Here is a 22802-nt window from a genome sequence, read left to right on the forward strand (position 1 = left end):
ATGACTATGTGTGTTACATGTGCTCCACCATGAAGCTTTACAACATTGTTTTAAGTTTTTTTTTAAAACTTTTGTTTGTGAACTTTGTATCTATCAAGGTGAGGGATTCTAGTGATGGACATGCAAACTTTTCCATTTCAGCCTGAGGATCAAGCACTGCCAGGTCAGCAATAGCGGTTGGATGCAAAGTAAAGCTCTCTGTACTTTGCCTAAACAATGGGGTAGACAATATGGCCCTAGCACAGCGCAGAGCTGCCTCAGGCTTTTGTGCCCGATAATACAGAGTTCATATTTCTGAAGTGTGTGGTGCTTTAATTCACATTACCAATTGATTGCGAATTGGGTGGGTTCTACAACGGGCAGGCAATTCACTCTGCCAGATTACCCCCCAGGTGGTGAAGATGGAAATTTACCCCAATGTAAAACTTTTTCTTTGAATGTGTCAGTTCATTCTGTGTTATACCATGTAGAAGTTAGCAAGGTTTTCCAGTTTCACAATGCTTTGAATAGCACTGCTAGAAACTTTCCAGAATGTCATTTTAATGGGAAACTGTCTTCCTGAAAAAGTGCTAGCAAACCTTTTGTTCTACTTACAAACATGCAACACAATTACATAAATCATTTCAAAATATATGGTATCATTATGATGAAAATGGGACTTAGCTCCACTGGCTCTTCTCCCTCCCCAGACAATGAAAAATACTTTTTTTCATGAACATCATGCTCTTTTAACTGTGATTACCATTTTACCATCGTTCAAATAGTTTCTGGATGATGAATCCCACTAACCTCAAAACTGTGGAGCTACTTACCTCCTTCAATCTTTCCTTCCTCCTACAATCTTTAGTCTTTTAAAACTCAATATTAGTAGCACTTAGTCACGACTTCCTGAACTATTTCATCTTTTCTTTTCCTGTTTTGTCCTACTGGTGTCCCGCATTAAGGGGCTTGGTCCTTCACTTGGGTTTCTCAGTAACAAAAATGATTGGAGCCAACTAGTTGTTATTATGTATTTTCATTTTTACTCTAAAGCAGTCATTAAAAACCATTGTATTCATAAAGCTTTCATTTGACTAACCGCAGTTCCCTAATCTCTGATTTCAAAAAATTGAAGCATTTTTTAAAGGAGTACTGTTTTCATTACCGGGGAGGGAAACAGCCACACAGTATTTTTGTTAAAATAACATTGTGCGCTAGTGATATAATGACACATGTCAATGTGAGTTATGTCGTTGTGCTGGGTATTTGACATCTTGTGTTTTGTAGAAAGACGGTTGCCCTTAAAAAGTTTCATAATTATTTTTAACTAACTAGAAGTAGCTGTTGGTAAAATGGTTTGGACAGGCATTACCAGTGATTCCACAGGGAATCAGAGCAGAAAAATGAGTCATTAAAAAATGTAAAAGGAAATTACACTCTCCTGCACTGAGAACTACTGGAACCAGCTCCCTTTATTTAATTATGATTGATGAAATGACTATCCAAAAATAAGAGCGTAAGGATTCCTTTCAAACTGCTTATTGGTGACAAGCACTAGCCACAAAAAACCCCACCAGTTTTCAGTTGCTCATTTTGAAACTATAATTAATGTTTAAGTTGTTTTGGGATATGAGGGCCAATATTCCTCTCCAGTCCCCTGCTGAGTGCCCAATGGGCACAGTGTAGCAGTGCCACAAAGATTGTTCTGGTGGGTGGAGAGAGGGTTAGAAATGTTTTACTTACCTGATGCCTGTTTTGATACTTGGGGTGACATTCTAGAAGGTCCCAATGCAACCCCCTACTGCCAGCATTTTTGAAGCAAGCCTCGATTTGGTCACACAATAGTTATAATGAGAGTAAAGTGAAGCAGGAGGGCCTCTAGCCTCATTAACATGCAGGCACAGACTCAGTTACAATGATCCAGGAAACCCCAAGAAATCTGGGGAAGCACAGTAGGTGTGAAGATCAGACTTAACAAATCTTTAGCACTATTTCCTCTTTGTCACCCCTGGGAACTGAGCAGCCCCCCAGACATAACAAAGAGGAACATGAGAATTGCTGGATAAAAAAATATCAAAGTCCATCTAGTTTGCCCGCTACCATCCTGGTAGTCACATGATATATACAATAATGATTGGTTGAATAATCATGGCAATCAGTCTCTATCAATTAGTCTACAACAGACCCAGACATTTGGTGAGGAAAACCCCCAGTGAAAGAAAGCTTTGGGAGCCATGGGTCCAAAGTCACCTGCTCCTCCCACACATGCCATACTTACCATATGTCATTTCTCGAAGTACTCATGTACTGTCTCCCAAAATATTATTTTCTGATACAGTTCAAAATGTAAAATCAAAGTATGAAAATGCCATAACTGCAAAAGGAAATAACATTATTTAAGATATATTAGAGGAAAATGATACTTCAAGTTCCTCGATTTTATCATAACTTGGGTGAAGTAGGAGTACACCCCAACCTTGCAATGTCAGGATGAGGATGTCAGTTTGAAGCCAAAGGAATACATCACCAGTAAGCAGCTTGAGAACCCTGATGATCTCAGTATGTAGGGCTAAATTTTAACAGTGGATTTGTGCTGCCAATTCTCCTCCCAAAAACATTAATAATAAGCTTTTCTAAACTTGAGTCACATCTTGTACCATGTCAGAAAATGCTGTGAGACCACTAATCCTAGACTAGAAATGTCAGCATGAGAGAGGAGAAGGAGATTTATGATATACTATTATTCACTTGGCCTCGAACAATTATTTTTATAACTTTTACAGGGAATGATGACTATTTTTCATCAGACGCTAGGCTATTGGAGGTAGTGGAGATACTGGTTGGGATAAAAATTGTTAAAGAGGAGGTACGAGAAAGGCTGACTGTACTTAAAGTAGATAAGCCATAGAAACATAGAAGATAGGAGAAGGAGTAGGCCATTCAGCCCCTCGAGCCTTTTCCGCCATTTAATGAGATCATGGCTGATCATCCAAATTCAGTACCCTGTCCCTGCTTTCTCCCCATATCCCTTGATCCCTTTAGCCTTAAGAAATATATCTAACTCCTTCTTGAATATATTTAATGAATTGGCCTCAACTGCCTTGTGTAGTAGAGAATTCGACAGGTTCACCACTCTCTGGGTGAAGAAATTCCTCCTCATCTCAGTCCTAAATATCTTACCCCTTATCCTTAGACTGTGGCCCCTGGTTCTGGACTCCCTGGCCATCAGGAACATCCTTCCTGCATTTAGTCTGTCTAGTCCTGTTATAATTTTATACGTTTCAATGAGATCCCCTCTCATTCTTCTAAACTCTAGCAAATATAAGCCTAATCGACCCAATCTCTCCTCATACGTCATTCCTGCCATCCCAAGTCACCAGGACCGGATGGGAAGCATCCTAGGATGCTGAGGGAAGTTAAGGTGGAAATCGCGGCGGTACTGGCCATAATCTTCCAACCCTCCTTAGATACAGGAGTGTTGCCAGAGGACTGGAGAATTGCAAATGTTACATCCTTGTTCAAAAAAGGGTGTAAGGATAAACCCAGCAACTACAGGCCAGTTAATTTAACCCCGGCAATGACCATCCCTAACAAGAGAGAGTCTAACTGCCAACCTTTGACATTACCATTGTCGAGTCCCATCAACATCCTGTGGGTCACCATTGACCAGAAACTCAACTTGACCAGCCATGGCTATTAGAGCAGCTGAGTATTCTGCAGCAAATGACTCACCTCCTGACTCCCCAAAGCTTCTCCACCACCTACACAGCACAAATCAGGAGTGTGGTGGAATACTCTGCACTTGCCTGGATGGGTGTAGCTGCAACAACGCTCAAGAAGCTTGGTATGATCCAGGACAAAGCAGTTCACTTGAGTGACACTTGATTCGCTAGCCTAAACATCCACCCCATCCATCACGGGTGTACTGTGGCTGCCGTGTGTACTATCTATAGGATGCACTGCAGCAACTCGCCAAGCCTTCTTCGGCAGCACCTCCAAAACCCGCAATCTCCAACACCTAGAAGAACAAGGGTAGCAGGTGCATGAGAACACCATCACCTCCAAGTTACCCTCTGAGTCACACACCATCTTGACTTGGAAATATATCGCCGTTCCTTCATTGACGCGAGGTCAAAATTTCCTACCTAACAGCACTGTGGGACTACCTTCATCACACAGACTGCAGCGGTTCAAGAAGGCTCACCACCACATTCTCAAGGGCAATTAGGGATGGGCAATAAATGCTGGCCTTGCTAGCGATGCCCACATCCCAAAAATGAATAATAATAAATCCCACCGGCTGACTCCTCACCCATTCCGGGCAGCAATTCAGTAGAAAGGGGCAGAAAATCGTGCAGCCTGTAGGTCATCACCAACAGCAGATAAGTGGTGGGATTGGTTGCTGGGTGTCCCACGAAGGTCCTGCAAGATCGCAGCAGGAGAGGCCTAAGCTTTCCTTGTTGGTCCTGGAGGAGCCTGCTTGCACCTCCTGGCTCCACAAGAAAAGTTTTTAAAAAAAGTTAAACTTACCTTTTTGGGCCTCTTCTGGCCCCGATCCTCTTTGCCAATGGGTCAGCCTGGCAGGATACTGACTGTCGCTTCCCACTCACGCCACCTAGTAGAAATTGCAGTTGAGTCCCGATGACATCATTGGGATGTTAAAAAGAACGCTGTTGTCTTTGGGCGGGTGTTCTTGCTGCCTGCTCAGGTAAGCAGGTGAAAATTAGAACCTGTTTCTATCAGGCTGGTAGGGTTAAAATCACCCCCTTATATTTTTCAGTGTATCTTCAAGTGCCATTACCCTCAAAGTAGTATTTTATTTTATTCTGCTAAGCAAGTATTTCTGTTTACACTTGCATGCATTCCATCAAACTTTCACGCCTGATCAAGGAGGAATTAGCTTTATGGTTAATGGTGAGTCTATTTCCTCTCCGTAGTGGAGGAAGAGAAAAACATTGTTTTATTAAAAAAACAACAGCACTGATACCTTGGGGAACCATTAGGATGGAAATGTGTGCGTACATGTAGCTGTTTTGTTGCTGTGTGCCACTTGTACTCCACTCAGAGGTGGTATATCGGTATCAGGTGATTGAGGGGAACCACCTAAAGGTTAACAAGAAAATTGATGACCTTGCCTCCAGTACTTCATTCATATTTTTTCCTCCCCCTCCTTAGTGGCACACTGAAAACATATTGTGCCATATAGGTGTTAGCGCAGGAGGGTGTAAATGTGATGCTTATCATGCATGCTGCAAAAACTATATTGCCAGGAGAAAGAGTTCTTCGCACATTGCATTGATTCTCCATTTCCAATCATATACGAACATCTTTATTTCTTGCTCTTCTCATCATATCTTAGCTGCTCTAAATGGTTCATCTAACCAGCTCTATTGCCACTTTGTGCAAGTGATTATTGTCAGAATGGCTCTAGTCTGCAGAGTACACAGTGACAAGGTGTGTGATTATGCTGTTCTATGCTTTGTCCTCATTCCATGTAATTTTTTTTCCAGGATGTGGTGGAGAATTGCTTGGGCCTAAAGGAGGATTCAGCAGCCCAGGCTATCCTAACGGGTATCCACATAACCGGGAGTGTATCTGGTTCATTCAGGGAGATTCTGGCAGCAGTATTGAGCTCACCATCCATGAGTTTGATGTGGAATATCACCAAACATGCAATTTCGATGTACTGGAGGTATAAACTGTAAATCCAAGAGATTTATTTTTCAGGAATTAAATCTCATGCTCCTCCTTTAACGTGACTATTGGAATTACTACTCCTTTTGTCAATAATTGTTTCTACCTTGAGCTGCAGTTAAAACAATTGAATAAGATGCAAACGGTCAAAATTCTTTTGATTTAGGATCTCTCAGTACGTGTCTAATGCACCAATGTGTACTACACAAGTGCTGGTTGATCCTAAATCGATCACTGTTCCCCTTATACCTTCTGTATTTTACATTGCTGCCTCCGGCGACAGTTCTGACTTTAGCAGCAGCACTGCAAGATAAATGAGACAGCACTACCATCTCCAGGGGAACCGAAAACTACCTCAAGGGGAACCAGTGGTTTTCCAAGGCTGCTCTGGAGGCAGCAGTGAAGATAGAAGCAAATTGAAATGTCTCCCTACAGCAGTGCTGCATTTGTTTCTGGCTACAGTCATTCAGCCCATCCATACAATCCAGCAATGTAGTTTTCACATTGTTGACCTATATGGACCTTCCTCTCCCAGCTGGAACAGCACAGGGCCAGAAAATGAAAGGCACAATAGTATCATTTTTAAACAACTGCGGACACTGCTGTGAGATACTCCTTCCAAGCGCCAGAAGCCTCAGCATGTTGTAGCACTTCTTTAAGTAAATATAAAGAGAACACTGTCTCAATTATCCGATTTGTTAGTGCAGTGTATCATTTTATGACAGCTAACCTGTTAATTTTTGCGTCGTAGTGGAATTGCACATAGAATTCCATGTGTACCGGTGATGAAGGGCCTTGCATGATCGAGGGTAGATGTGGCCGTTTGCTCCCTGAGAACAACAATATTTAGAATTTAAAAGAAAAGCAGAGAGAAACTAGGTGGCAAAATCTTTGACTTTTCACTGCTGAGATCTGAGTTCAAATGCATCCCAAACTGATGGGATGAAGGCTTTTCCTTTCAATTAGCCGTGTAGAGCCAATGTGAAATAAATTTACATTTCAGTCCGGTTCCGAGTGTCATAATTTAGCAATCACTCAGCTAGGTCATAAGGATGTGTCTGTGGAATGCAAAATTCATACTGGTATGGTAGGGGGTACTATTTTTCTTTTAATTATTTATTCATGGGATGTGGGCGCCGCTGGCAAGGCCAGCATTTATTGCCCATCCCTAATTGCCCTTGAGAAGGTGGTGGTGAGCTGCCTTCTTGAACCGCTGCAGTCCGTGTGCTGAAGGTACTCCCACAGTGCTGTTAGGGAGGGTGTTCCAGGATTTGGACCCAGCGATGATGAAGGAACAGTGATATATTTCCAAGTCAGGATGTGTGACTTGGAGGGGAACTTGGAGGTGATGGTGTTCCCATGCTCCTGCTGCCCTTGTCCTTCTAGGTGGTAGAGGTCGTGGGTTTTGGAGGTGCTGTCTAAGAAGCCTTGGCGAGTTGCTGCAGTGCACCTTGTAGATGGTACACACTGCAGCTACGGTACGCCAGTGGTGGTGGGAGTGAATGTTTAAGGTGGAGGATGGGGTGCCAATCAAGTGGGCTGCTTTGTCCTGGCAGGTGTCAAGCTTCTTGAGTGTTGTTGGAGCTGCACTCATCCAGGCAAGTGGACGGTATTCCATCACACTCCTTACTTGTGCCTTGTAGATGGTAGAAAGGCTTTGGGGAGTCAGGAGGTGAGACACTCGCTGCAGAACACCCAGCCTCTGACCTGCTTTTGTTGCCACAGTATTTATGTGGCTGGTCCAGTTAAGTTTCTGGTCACTGGTGACCCCCAAGATGTTGATGGTGGGGGATTTGGCGATGGTAATGCCATTGAATGTCATTATTCTGAGGTTAGAATTAAGGGTTGGAGTACACTGAGCATTTAATCATTGCTGTGCCTGACCTTTGACTGCAGGATAGTGCCACTGTGTTTCCAATTGGAAAACTTAGATGTAGGGGGAAAATAGGATACCTGACCAATTAGTCAGTGAATTGAAGACTTAAAATAAATGAGCATCTTTACGAGATATTTCTGTACTATTCAGAGTACTGGAGTATTCACCTTTCAGCAGTTGTACTGTTTTAAAATAAATTCACTTGCGGAATCTGAGTTGTATTAAATCATTTAAGGGGCATTTCATTCTCTCTGTAAAACTAAAGGAGCAAAATAACAAAAAAGGTTAATCTGAGAATGTAATACACTTGTGTAACACTTTACATCTGCTGCGTATGCTGCAAATTAATTTATTCCAAATTAAGAAGACTAGTTTTCAAGAATAAAATATGACTAGTTTGATTTCACTAAAAGTGTTCAGAAAGAGCTGGATCTTGGTGTTCCGTGCAATGTGAGGCACAGAGTACGTGTGCACGAGAGAAATGAGAGATATGTTGGTAGAACAACAAAGAAATTAGTGGGAATGGAGGTGGCAATAATCTACTACAAAACATACCTCCAAGTTCAACAAACTCTGATGAAGTATGATACCCAAAAGATGGACCTTTCGTTCTCTGCCATGCAGTTCCAGCATTTTCATGTTTTTATTTCAGATGTGTAGCATTATCGGTTTTTTCTATTTGTTTCAATAATTTTGTTGTCTGATTTCTGTCGTTCCGGTTTAGTTTTCACTGAGTGCTTCCAATGCAAGCTGCTTGCTGTCTTTTGTATTTTATGGTTTCGCTGTAATTTCTCATCCGTTCTTTATTTTTCCCAAATGGACACGCAGCTACATTTTTACTCGAAGCATTTTTCCACTACCATTTGCCAGGCCAATAAAATTGGCTAAGTATTGCTCAGAAGTTTGGAATGCTGACTTTAACACTAAAATCAATGGAACTAATAAAGCAGAAGGGAGTAGAAGCCAGACTAAATCCACGGGCTTTATGCAGATGTCCTTGGCCCTAAGCTTTAAATAATACCCATTCATTTAAACACAGAATCTCTTCATTTCACTTCTTTGAATGGATGCACATGCAGATTATCAGTCTAGCAACAAAAGTAGCCTAGAAATAGTATGAAATTGAGTTCACAGTACAGAAATCTGGTGCCATCCGGCTTTATTTAAATGAATCTGTTTTGAAAATGGAAACTACGTTTATTTTTCATCGCCCCAGATTTATTTTGCATAAGTAAAGGTTACGTAGGAGTTGTCTCAGTCACGAACAATTTTCTTATATCGATGTATCTTTTGTGTTGTTCAGGTATATGGTGGTCCAGACATTACTTCTGTACAGTTGGCCCAACTGTGCAGCACCCGCCCACCAAACAACCCACTAGTGGTCTCCAGCACTGGAAACGATATCACTGTCCGATTTAAGACAAATTCAACTGGCAATGGAAGGGGTTTTAATGCCACCTGGCAACAGAGGGCAGGAGGTGAGTCAGAATAAACGGCCTAGAAAGAGCCTTTTAGGTGCCATTTATAAATTTGGAACTATTTAGTATTAATGTATATTACTACGGTTTGTTAGCAGTAACTTTAAGTCTATGTTTACGCTACAAATGTGGTGTTGGTGCAAAGAGTGTTGCACTGCACTGTAACTGACTTCACACTCCTGACTTGTGTCTTGTAAATGGCTTTGGGGAGTCAGGAGGTGAGTCACTCGCTGCAGAATACCTGACCTCTGACCTGCTCTTGTAGCCACAGTATTTATGTGTCTGGTCCAGTTAAGTTTCAGGTCAATGGTGACCCACACGATGTTGATGGTGGGGGATTTGATGATGGCAATGCCGTTGAATGTCAAGGGGAGGTGGTTATACTCTCTCTTGTTGGAGATGGTCATTGCCTGGCACTTGTGTGGCACGAATATTACTTGCCACTTATCAGCCCAAGCCTGAATGATGTCCAGGTCTTGCTACATGCGGGCATGGACTGCTTCATTATCTGAGGAGTTGCGAATGGAACTGAACACTGTACAATTATCAGTGAACATCTCCACTTCTGACCTTATGATGGAGGGAAGGTCTTTGATGAAGCAGCTGAAGATGGTTGGGCCTAGGACACTGCCCTGAGGAACTCCTGCAGCAATGTCCTGGGGCTGAGATGATTGGCCTCCAACAACTACAACCATCTTCCTTTGTGCTCGGTATGACTCCAGCCAGTGGCGAGTTTTCCCCCGATTCTCATTGACTTCAGTTTTACTCGGGCTTCTTGATGCCACACTCGGTCAAATGCTGCCTTGATGTCAAGGGCAGTCACTCTCACCTCATCTCTGGAATACAGCTCTTTTGTCCATGTTTAGATCAAGGCTGTAATGAGGTCTGGAGCCAAGTGGTCCTGGTGGAACCCAAGCTGACCATCGGTGAGCAGGTTATTGGTGAGTAAGTGCTGCTTGATAGTACTGTCGACAGCCCTTTCCATCACTTTGCTGATGATTGAGAGTAGGCTGATGGGGCGGTAATTGGCCAGATTGGATTTGTGGACAGGACATACCTGGGGAATTTTTCACTTTGTCAGATAGATGGTAGTGTTATAGCTGTACTGGAACAGATTGGCTGGAGTCACGGCTAGTCATGGAGCGCAAGTCTTCAGCACTACAGCTGGGATGTTGTCAGGGCCCACAGTCTTTGCTGTATCCACTGTGCTCAGCCATTTCTTGATATCATGAGGAGTGAATCGAATTGGCTGACTTCTGTGATGGTGGGGACCTCAGGAGGAGGCTGAGATGGATCATCCACTTGGCACTTCTGGCTGAAGATAGTTTCAAAAGATTCAGCCTTGCCTTTTGCAATCACGTGCTTGGCTCCACCAACATTGAGGATGGACATGTTAATGGAGCCTCATTCTCTCATTAGCTTTTTAATTGCCCCCACCATTCATGACTGGATGTGGCAGGACTGCTTTGATCTGATCCGTTGGTTGTGGGATCACATGCCAGAAACCCCAAGGAAACTAAATCAGGGACAGGGACTAAATAAAATTAATGTAAGTAAAATAACAGTAATGAAGAAAGTAATGGCACTAAAGAGTGACAAATCCCCAGGACCAGATGGTTTCCATCCCAGGGTTTTAAAGGAAGTAGGTGAGTACATTGCAGATGTCCTAATTTTAATCACCCAAGGTACTCTCAATTTAGGAACCATTCCTTTAGATTGGAAAATTGTGCATGTCACTCTGCTATTTAAAAATGGTGAGAGAGGGAAACCAGGGAATTATAGACCAGTTAGCCTAACATCTATTGTCAGGAAATTGCTAGAGTCTATAATTAAGGATAGGGTGACTGAACACCTCTAAAATTTTCAGTTGATCAGAGACAGCCAGCATGGATTTGTGAAAGGTAGGTCATGCCTGACAAACCTGATTGAATTTTTTGAAGAGGTGACTAAAGCAGTGGCATAGAATGTCTATGGATGTTATTTATATGGACTTCCAGAAGGCATTTGATAAAGTTCCACATAAGAGACTGTTAACTAAGGTAGAAGCCCACAGAGTTGAGGGCAAATTGTTGACCTGGTTAGGAAATTGGCTGAGTGGCAGGAGACAGGCAGTAGGGATAATGGGCAGGTACTCAAATTGGCAGGATGTGACTAGTGGTGTCCTGCAGGGATCTGTTTGGGGCCTCAACTATTCACAGTATTTATTAACGACTTAGATGATGGCATAGAAAGTCATATATCCAAATTTGCCGATGACACAAAGATAGGTGGAATTGTAGACAGTGTAGATGGAGGCATAAAATTACAAAGGGATATCGACAGATTAAGTGAATGGGCAAAACTGTGGCAAATGGTCTTCAATGTAGGCAAATGTGAGGTCATCCACTTTGGACCTAAAAAGGATAGAACATGGTACATTCTAAATGGTGAAAGGCTAAAAACAGTGGAGGTCCAGTTACAGAGATTATTAAAATGTCATGAACAGGTACAGAAAATAATCAAAAAGACTAATGGAATGCTGGCCTTTATATCCAGAAGACTAGAATACAAGGGGGTAGAAGTTATGCTGCAACTATACAAAGCCCTGGTTAGACCACACCTGGAGTACTGTGAACAGCTCTGGGCACCGCACCTCAGGAAGGATATATTGGCCTCGGACGGAGTGCAGCATAGGTTTACCAGAATAATACCTGGACTTCAAGGGTTAAGTTACGAGAAGAGATTACACAAATTAGTGTTGTATTCCCTAGAATTTAGAAGGTTAAGCGGTGATCTGATTGAAGTTTTCAAGATATTAAGGAGAACAGATAGGGGAGATACAGAGAAACTATTTCCGCTGGTTGGGGAGTCTAGGAGGCATAGTCTAAAAATTAGAGCCAGACCTTTCAGGAGTGAAATTAGGAAACTCTTCTACATACAAAGGGTGGTAGAAGTTTGGAACTCTCTTCCGCAAATGACAATTGATGCTAGATCAATTGCTAATTTTAAATCGGGGATTGATAGCTTTCTGTTAACCAAAGGTATTAACGGATATGGGCCAAAGGCAGGTGTATGGAGTTAGGTTGCAGATAGCCATCATCTCATTGAATGGCAGAGCAGGCTCGAGGGGCTGAATGGCCTACTCTGTTCCTATGTTCCTAGCTCTGTCTATAGCATGCTGTTTCCACTGTCTAGCATGCATGTAGTCCTGTGTTGTAGCTTCACCAGGTTGGCACCTCATTTTTAGGTACACCTGGTACTGCTCTTCTATGCTCATTAAGCCAGGCTTGGTCCCCTGGCTTGATGGTAATGGTAGAGTGAGGAATATGCTGGGCCATGTGGTTAAAGATTGTGGTGGAATACAATTATGCTGTTGCTGATGGCCCACAGTGCCTCATGGATGCCCAGTTTTGAGCTGCTAGATCTATCCCATTCTGAATCTATCCCATTTAGCATGGTGATAGTGCCACACAACACGATGGAGAGTGTCCTCATTGTGAAGATGGGACTTTGTCTCCACAAGGACTGTGTGGTGGTCACTCTTAGCACGACTGTCATGGACAGATGCATCTGCAACAGGCAGATTGGAGAGGACCCAGTCAAGTAGCTTTTTCCCTCGTGTTGGTTCTCTCACCACCTGCCGCAGGCCCAGTCTGGCAGCGATGTCCTGCAGGATCTGTCCAGCTCAGTCAGTAGTGGTGCTGCCGAGCCACTCTTGGTGATGGACATTGAAGTCCCCCACCCAGAGTACATTCTGTGCTCTTGATACCCTCAGTGCTTCTTCCAAGTGGTGTTCAACATGGGAGTTGATTCATCAACTGATTCATCAGCTGAGGGAGGGCAATAGGTGCTAATCAGCACAAGGTTTCCTGACCCATGTTTGACCTGATATCATGAGACTTCATGGGGTCCCGAGTCAATGTTGGGGACTCCCTCCTGACTGTATACCACTGTGCCGCCGCCTCTGGTGGGTCTGTCCTACCGGTGAAACAGAATATAACTAGAGATGGTGGTTGAGGAGTTTGGGACGCTGGCTGAAAGGTCTGATTCTGTGAGTATGACTATGTCAGGCTGTTGCTTGACTAATCTATGGGACAGCTCTCCCAATTTTGGCAAAGTCCCCAGATGTTAGTGAGGAGGACTTTGCGGGGTTGACTGGGCTGGGTGTGCCTTTGTCATGTCCGAATCCAGTGCCTAGGTCGATGCTGGATTGAATTAGTTGTTCTGTTCAATTTCAACTACAACAACTTACATTTATATGGTGTCTTTAATGTAGTAAAACATCCCAAGGTGCTTCATAGGAGTGTAATCAGATAAGAATTGACACGAACCACGAAAGAAAATATTAGGACAGGTGACCAAAAACTTGGTCAAAGAGTTTGGTCTTAAGCAGGAGCTTAAAGAAGGAGAGAGAGGTGGAGAGACAGAGAGGTTTAGGGAGGGAATTCCAGAGCTTAGGGTCTAGATGGCTGAAGGCACAGCCACCCTTGGTGGGGTGAAGGAGATGGGGGATGCACAAGAGGCCAGAGTTGGAGGAATGTAGAGTTCTTGAGCATTGTAGGACTGGAGGAGGTTACAGAGCTAGGGAGGAGTGAGGCCATGAGGAAGAGAATTTTAAAATCGAGGCATTGGTAGACTGGGAGCCAATATAAGTCAGCGAGCACAGGGGTGATGGGTGAATGGTACTTGATGCGAGTTGAGGTATGGGTAGCAGATTTTTTAATGAGCAGTAGTTTACAGAGATGGCAAGGTGGGTCGGCCAGAAGAGCATTTTAATAACTGAATCTGGAATTAACAAAGGCATGGATGAGGGCTTCAGCAGCAGCTGGGCTGAGGCAGTGGTGAAGATGGACGATATTACAGAGGTGGAAGTATGCGGTCTTGGTGATGAAGTGGATATGGGGTCGGAAGCTTGGCTCAGGGTCAAACAGGACACTGAGGTTGCGAACAGTCTGGTTCAGCTTGAGACAGTGGCCAGGGAGGGGCATGGAATTGGTGACTCGAGAACAGAGTTTGTGGTGTGGACCAAAGACAATGGCTTCAGTCTTCCCAATGTTTAATTGGAAGAAATTTCGGCTCATCCAGAATTGGATATCTACAATGATAGCAAAATACTGCAGATGCTGGAAATCCGAAATAACAACAGAAAATGCTGGAAAAACTCAGCAGGCCAGGCAACATCCGTGGAGAGAAAATAGAGTCAACGTTTCGGGTAAACCCTTTGTCAAGACTAAAGAAGCACAGGAAATGAAATAGATTAAGAGGCCAGGCTGGGAGAGAACAAAAGAGAAGTGAAGAGACATTAAGAGGTATTCAAAATGAGACGAGATGGTGATAGGACTAGTGGAGACAAAAGATGGCTCTAGATTAGGTGTGAAATGTGCTGGCAGAATGGGAGACAGCTGCCATGTGGGAGAGAGAAAAAAAAAAGAAGGTTGGGGGGGAAAGGGCCAAAACAAAGGTGTGGATAAAAAATATAAGTAAAAATGTAATGGGGGCCGAGGTTATGATCTGAAATTGTTGAACTCGATATTGAGTCCGGAAGGCTGTAAAGAGCCTAATCGGAAGATGAGGTGCTGTTCCTCGAGTTTATGGTGAGCTTCCGTGGAACAATGCAAGAGGCCGAGGACGGTGAGGTCCGAGTGGGAATGGGGCGGTGAATTAAAAAGCTCGGGGTCACCCTTACGGACTGAACGGAGGTGTTCCGCAAAGCGGTCACCCAATCTGCGTTTGGTCTCCCCAATGTAGAGGAGACCACATTGTGAGCAGCAAATACAGTATACTAGATTGCAAGAAGTACAAGTAAATCACTGTTTCACCTGGAAGGGGTGTTTGGTGCCCTGGACAGTGGGAAGGGGGGAGGTATAAGGGCAGGTATTACATCTCCTGCGCTTGCACGGCAAGGTGCCAGGCAAAGGGGAAGAGGTGATGGGGGTGATAGAGGAGTGGACTAGGGTGTTTCGGAGGGAGCGGTCCCTATGGAATGCTGAAAGGGGAGGGGAGGGGAAGATGCGGCATCGGCAGCGGGTGGAGGCGGAGCAGAGCGGCAGAGCGACTACAAGAGGCCCCAGAGGCTCAGGTAGGCCTCAGTGCGGCATCGGCAGCGGGTGGAGGCGGAGCAGCGCGGCAGAGCAACTACAAGAGGCCCCAGAGGCTCAGGTAGGCCTCAGTGCGGCATTGGCAGCGGGTGGAGGCGGAGCAGCGCGGCAGAGCGACTACAAGAGGCCCCAGAGGCTCAGGTAGGCCTCAGTGCGGCATCGGCAGCGGGTGGAGGCGGAGCAGCGTGGCAGAGCGACTACAAGAGGCCCCAGAGGCTCAGGTAGGCCTCAGTGCGGCATCGGCAGCGGGTGGAGGCGGAGCAGCACGGCAGAGCGACTACAAGAGGCCCCAGAGGCTCAGGTAGGCCTCAGTGCGGCATCGGCAGTGGGTGGAGGCGGAGCAGCGCGGCAGAGCGACTACAAGAGGCCCCAGAGGCTCAGGTAGGCCTCACCAATCTCCAATCTCAGGCAAGGAGAGAGGTAAAAAGTATTCAAGGTGTGACATCACCACAAAACAGGTAGGTGATTGGTTGGAGTATTTCTCTCGTTTTAAAACTTTAAGTCTGTGGTTTATAGTTTTTAAGGTTGCTGTGGTGTACCAGGGACAGTTTGTAAACCAGAGGGATTGATTTAATTTAAATCCAATTAATTAAAGGGGATACTAGCATCTAAAATCGGGCAGAGGGTGTCCATAACTAACCATAAAAAATTTAATTAATTACATATTGTGGTAAACTACTTTTATCGTTCACTATCGTTACACTATGGTTATCACTGTTATATCGTTACACTATGGTTATCACTGTTTACACTGTTGTATCACTACACGAGGTCACCTCCTGTCACGCTGTTATACCTGGGCTGACCACTGCTGACTCCGCCCATGGCTCCACCTACCTGCCCAGGTATAAAGGTGGTCGACTGGCTGGTATTCCTCCTTGTTGGATCCGATCACCCACGAGGGTGGGCTCTGTTATTTAGCCAATAAAAACCTATAGTTACTTTCTTAACTCGTCGCTTTTCATTGGATGAATTGATAGGTATATCAATTTTATTGGCTAAATTTTAAAAATGTCTAACGACCCGTCAGACCAGCCAGACGCCCAGCCACAGCAGCCGGCCTGGCTGCGAGCCCTCCGACCACCGTACCTGGATCTAAACCCACAGGCAGCAAACTCAGCCCTCGACTTCAAACACTGGCTGAGCTGTTTCGAATCCTACCTGGGAGAATCCGGTGTGCCTCAGAGATCCAAACGAAGAGTTCTGACCGCCCAAGTGAGCCCTAAAGTATTCGCACTCATACAGGACCTTACTACATACGAGGCCGCCATCAACCTGCTGAAACAGCAGTACCGGAGCCCGGTAAATTCTATGTATGCCAGACATCTCCTAAGATCCCGCCTGCAACAGCCAGGAGAGTCTGTAGATGAATTTTTACGGGCGCTACAAACACTCGGCAGGGACTGTGACTTGAAAGCGGTAACGGCTGCAGAAAATACTGAAGAGGATATCCGCGATGCCTTCGTGAAAGGCCTTCGGTCCGACTACTCACGGCAAAGACTGCTCGAATCAAAGGACCTCGACCTGAACACAGCTGCAGCCCTCGCTCGCTCTCTGGAAGTGGCCCATCGGGACCTCGAGGCGTATTCCAGGTACTGTACTGCGCGACCCTGGGACTCGGGCCCGACCCCGACCGCAATACCCCTCGGACCGCCGCCTCTGGGACCTACCTCAGCGTCGGCGTCCAGGACCCAATCGGGACCGCCACCCCCGGTACCGGCTGCAACATCGGAGCCCTGCGATCGGGCGCCGGCTGCTTTTTCTGTGGCCAGGCGAAACACCCGAGGGCGCGCTGCCCTGCAAGAAACGCGACCTGCTCCGACTGCCATAAGAAAGGCCACTTCGCGAAGGCCTGCAGGGGGAGAGCCACAGACGCAAGCAGTGCCTCATGCGAGTTGTGGGGGCGGCCATCTTTCATCAAGGCCACAGATGCCAGTATCCCCTCGTGTGAGTCGTGGGGGCGGCCATCTTTGATCAAGGCCACCGACGCCAGCAGTGCCTCATGTGAGTTGTGGGGGCGGCCATCTTCTCCGCCATTTTATTCAACCTCGTGGGTGCCGCCATTTTGTCCACCACACTCGACCGCCACCTTGTCGCCAGACCCGACCACCGCCTCACCCGCAGACTACAGCAGCTCGCTCAACCATACACTAGCCTCCGTCACACTGGACCAAGCTCACCCGCATCACCTGTCCAAGTCCATGATGGACATCAAAGTAAACGGCCACGCCACGACCTGCCTGTTCGACAGCGGAAGCACGGAGAGTTTCATACATCCAGACACGGTGAGCCACTACTCCCTCACTGTCCGGCCAACGCGCAACCGGATCTCAATGGCATCGAGGTCCCATTCTACAGACATCAGCAGCTACTGTGTTGTGACCCTGTCGGTTAGGGGCACGGAGTATAAAGATTTTAAACTTCTCGTCCTGCCCCAGCTCTGCGCTGCCGTCCTACTAGGGCTGGACTTCCAATCCCACCTGCAAAGTGTCACTTTGGCATACGGTGGACCCCTCCCCCCACTCACAGTCGACAACCAGCAGCCTTTAAACCGCCCACCGCATACCACCTGCGGCCTATCCACCCTCAAGGTCCCGCCCCCCTCCCTGTTCGCTAACCTCACCCACGACTGTAAACCCGTCGCCACCAAGAGCAGGCGGTACAGTGCCGGGGACAGAGCTTTTATTAGCTCTGAGGTGCAGCGTCTCCTGAAGGAGGGCATCATCGAGAGGAGCAACAGCCCCTGGCGTGCCCAGGTCGTAGTCGTTAAGACCGGCGATAAAAACCACCTAGTCATCGACTACAGCCAAACCATAAACCGGTACACCCAGCTGGACGCATACCCCCTCCCCCGCATATCTGATATGGTCAATCAGATTGCACAGTACCGGGTATTCTCCACCATCGACCTTAAGTCGGCCTATCACCAACTCCCTATCCGCCCTGAGGACCACCAGTATACAGCCTTCGAGGCGAATGGCCGCCTCTACCACTTCCTTAGGGTTCCCTTCGGCGTCACTAACGGGGTTTCGGTCTTCCAAAGGGAGATGGACCAGATGGTTGACCAGAACGGGCTGCACGCCACGTTCCCCTATCTAGATAACGTCACCATCTGCGGCCGCGACCGGCAGGACCACGATGTTAACCTGGAAAGATTCCTCCGTACGGCCCAACGGCTGAACCTCACCTACAATAAGGAGAAATGTGTGTTTAACACCTCGCGCCTTGCCATCCTCGGCTGCGTAGTAGAGAACGGAGTCATCGGCCCCGACCCCGAAAGAATGCGCCCCCTCATGGAGCTTCCCCTCCCCCACTGTCCAAAGGCGCTGAAGAGAACCCTGGGGCTCTTCGCCTACTATGCCCAATGGGTGCCAAATTATGCGGACAAAGCCAGACCCCTCATGAAGTCCACCTCCTTCCCCCTGACGGCAGAAGCGTGCGCAGCCTTCTCCCTCATTAAGGGAGACATTGCTAAGGCCACTATACACGCGGTGGATGAGTCTATCCCTTTCCAAGTGGAGAGCGATGCATCCGACTTCGCCCTAGCCGCAACCCTCAACCAGGAGGGGAGACCAGTGGCCTTCTTCTCAAGGACCCTCCAGGGCCCTGAGATCCGACACTCTTCGGTCGAGAAGGAGGCCCAGGCGATCGTGGAGGCTGTACGATGCTGGAGGCATTACCTGGCAGGCAAACGATTTACCCTCCTCACCGACCAGCGTTCGGTCGCTTTTATGTTTAATAACAAGCTGAGGGTCAAAATCAAGAATGACAAGATCTTGAGGTGGAGAATCGAGCTCTCCACCTATGATTATGATATCTTGTACCGGCCTGGTAAACTGAACGAACCCCCAGATGCTCTATCACGAAGTACATGCGCCAACGTGCAAACTGATAGACTGCAGACCCTCCACAACGACCTCTGCCACCCCGGGGTCACCAGACTTTACCACTTCATTAAGGCCCGCAACCTGCCCTACTCCATCGAGGAGGTCAGGACCATGACCAGGAACTGCCAAACCTGTGCCGAATGCAAACCGCATTTCTTTAGGCCGGACAGAACAAGCCTGATCAAGGCCACCCGCCCCTTCGAGTGCTTGAGCATCGATTTTAAGGGGCCCCTCCCGTCCTCTGACCGCAATGTGTACTTCCTCAACATTATTGATGAGTACTCCCGTTTCCCCTTTGCCTTCCCCTGCCCAGATATGACCAGCACCACGGTCATCAAATGCCTGAACGACCTCTTCGCCTTGTTCGGGTTCCCAAACTATATACATAGTGACCGGGGCTCCTCCTTCATGAGCGAGGAACTTCGCCAGTTCCTATTAGCGAGAGGTATCGCTGCAAGCAGGACCACCAGCTACAACCCCCGAGGGAACGGCCAGGTGGAAAGAGAAAACACGACTGTCTGGAAGGCCGTTCTCTTAGTCTTAAAGTCTAAGGGCCTCCCAACCTCTCGCTGGCAGGAAGTCCTCCCGGCAGCGCTGCATTCCATCCGGTCACTGCTTTGCACTGCCATTAACGCCACCCCCCATGAACGAATGTTTGTTTTCCCCAGGAAGTCGACTACGGGAACCACGCTGCCAACTTGGCTGACTTCTCCGGGGCCCGTCTTGCTGCGAAAGCATGTGAGGGCCCATAAAATGGACCCCCTGGTCGAGAGGGTGGACCTCCTGCACGCCAACCCCCAGTACGCCTATGTGGCATACCCAGACGGGCGGGAGGACACAGTCTCCTTACGAGACCTTGCACCCTCGGGCACCCCTGAGACACCACTGTTACCCCCCACCACCCCCCCAAATCCAGCCCAGGTAGACGGCATGCCGGAACCCCACGAGCCTTCGTCGACCACGCAGACACCAGCATTAACACCGGATACTGCAACACCGCCGCCGCTGCTGCGCCGATCAGAAAGACTTACGAGGCCTCCGGACAGACTGACATACCCGAACTGGTAGTACACTTCACCCCGCCGGACTCAAATCTAAACAAGGGGTGAATGTGGTAAACCACTTTTATCGTTCACTATCGTTACACTATGGTTATCACTGTTTACACTGTTGTATCACTACACGAGGTCGCCTCCTGTCACACTGTTATATCTGGGCTGACCACTGCTGACTCCGCCCATGGCTCCACCTACCTGCCCAGGTATAAAGGTGGTCGACTGGCTGGTATTCCTCCTTGTTGGATCCGATCACCCACGAGGGTGGGCTCTGTTATTTAGCCAATAAAAACCTATAGTTACTTTCTTAACTCGTCGCTTTTCATTGGATGAATTGATAGGTATATCACATATAATGGAGCAGGTGATGTGTTACTGTTGCGAGATGTGGGAGCCGGTGAACCCCATTGAGGCTCACGGTGATTACGTCTGTGACAAGTGTCTGCTGCTACAGGAACTCCAGCTCCGTGTTGATGAGCTGGAGTCTGAGCTTCAGACACTGCGACACATCAGGGAGGGGGAGAAGTACCTGGACTCTGTGTATCAGGGGGTGATCACACCTATGAAGTTAAGTAATTCAGATGTAGCCCATGGTCAGGGACAGGACGGTGTGACTACGAGTGAGGCAGGTACAGGGATCCAGGAGGTAGAGCTGGAGGAGCCGCAGCCCTTGCCCTTGACCAACAGGTTCGAGGTTCTTACTCCCTGTGGGGACAGGAGCAGGGACTGCAGGGAGGATGAGCAACCTGGCCACAGCACCGTGGAACGGGGGGCCATTCAAGAGGGGGGAGTAAATAGAAATGTTGTAGTGGTAGGGGATAGTATTATTAGGGGGATAGATAGAGTTCTCTGCAGCTGAGAGCGAGAGTCCCGAAGGCTGTGTTGCCTACCCGGTGCCAGGGTTAAGGACACCTCCTCTGGGCTGGAAAGAAACTTGCAGTGGGAGGGGGTGGATCTAGTTGTTGTGGTCCATGTTGGTACAAACGACGTAGATAGGACAAGGAAGCCAGTTCTGTTAAAGGAGTATGAGCAGCTAGGGGTCAAATTAAAAAACAGAACCTCAAGGGTAATAATCCCTGGATTATTACCTGAGCCACGAGCAAATTTGGCTAGGACAAATAAAATTAGAGAGTTAAATGCGTGGCTCAAAGACTGGTGTGGGAGAAATGGGTTTTGCTTCCTGGGACACTGGCATCAGTACTGGGGCAGGAGGGAGCTGTTCCGTTGGGACGGGCTTCACTTGGCCAGTGCTGGGACTAGAGTCCTGGCGGATCATATAACTAGGGCTGTAGAGAGGGCTTTAAACTAACTAGTGCGGGGGGAGGTTCCTAGAGAGCAAATAATAAAAATGACAACAGAGAAGGTCATAGACTTAGGTAGCAGTGGGGAAATTAAAAACCAGTGCGTGTCAGGAAGGGGCAGAAGGTATGGAGTAAAAGGTAAAGTAATAAAAAGGGCAAAAGCAGGAACTAAGTGTCACAAAACATATTTGAAAGTTCGCTATCTGAATGCACGTAGCATTCGTAACAAAATAGACGAGTTAATGGCACAAATAACTACATATGGGTATGATCTTGTGGCCATTATAGAAACATGGCTGCAGGGTGACAATGCCTGGGAATTAAACATACCAGGTTAGTTAACGATCAGGAAGGACAGGCAGGAAGGAAGGGGAGGTGGGGTGGCTATGTTAATAAAGGAAGGAATCACTGTAATACAGAGAAATGATATTGGGTCAAAAGATCAGGATAATGAAACAGTTTGGGTGGAGATAAGGAATAATAAGGGGAAAAAAGCATTAGTGGGCGTAGTTTATAGGCCTCCGAACAGTGGCAACTCTGTTGGACGGAGTATCAATCAGGAAATAGTTGAGGCTTGTAATAAGGGAGCATCTATAATTATAGGGGATTTTAACTATCATATTAATTGGACAAATCAAATTGGGCAGGGCTGCCTTGAGGATGAGTTCATTGAGTGTATTAGGGATGGGTTTCTTGAGCAGTATGTAACTGAACCGACCAGGGGGCAAGCAACCTTAGATCTGGTCCTGTGTAACGAGACAGGATTAATTAAAAATGTCCTAGTAAAGGATCCCCTTGGAATGAGTGACCATAACATGGTTGAATTCCATATTCAATTAGAGGGTGAGAAGGTTGGATCTCAAACAAGCGTGCTAAGCTTGAATAAAGGAGACTATGAAGGTATGAGAGCGGAATTGAGTAGAGTGGATTGGGAAAATAGATTAAAGGGTAAGACGATACATGATCAGTGGTGTACATTCAAGGAGTTATTTTACAACTTCCAAAAAATATATATTCCACTGAGAAGAAAAGGGTGTAAAAGAAAAGACAGCCATCCGTGGCTAAGTAAAGAAATTAAGGATAGTATTCGACTAAAAACAAGGGCATATAAGGTAGCCGAATCTAGTGGGAGGATAGAGGATTGGGAAAACTTTAAAAGACAGCAAAAAATAACAAAACGATTGATTAAGAAAGGGAAGATAGATTATGAAAGTAAATTAGCAAAAAATATAAAAACAGATAGTAAGAGTTTTTATAGTTATATAAAAAGAAAAAGGGTGGCTAAAGTAAATGTTGGTCCCTTAGAGGATGAGACCGGGAAATTAATGGTGGGAAATATGGAGGTGGCAAAAACACTGAATGAACATTTTGTATCAGTCTTTACAGTAGAAGACACTAAGAATATCCCAACACTGGACAAGCAGGGGGCTATAGGGGGGGAGGAGCTAAACACGA

The 22802-nt window shown here is 46.6% G+C and overlaps 1 protein-coding gene across 1 annotated transcript in view; it reads left to right on the plus strand.

Moving 5' to 3' along the window:
* Positions 1 to 22802, plus strand: part of cubn (cubilin (intrinsic factor-cobalamin receptor)) — a 447009-nt gene that overhangs the window by 136586 nt on the left and 287621 nt on the right. Inside the window, exons 21-22 of the mRNA XM_085987872.1 lie at positions 5490 to 5671; positions 8853 to 9027. Coding sequence (XP_085843998.1) covers positions 5490 to 5671; positions 8853 to 9027 — 357 coding nt within the window. The remainder of the gene's footprint in view (positions 1 to 5489; positions 5672 to 8852; positions 9028 to 22802) is intronic.

The sequence above is a fragment of the Somniosus microcephalus genome, chromosome 5 (assembly GCF_052327205.1).
Source record: "Somniosus microcephalus isolate GS21.2 chromosome 5, FLI_Smic_1.0, whole genome shotgun sequence".
Classification (NCBI taxonomy): Eukaryota; Metazoa; Chordata; class Chondrichthyes; order Squaliformes; family Somniosidae; genus Somniosus; species Somniosus microcephalus.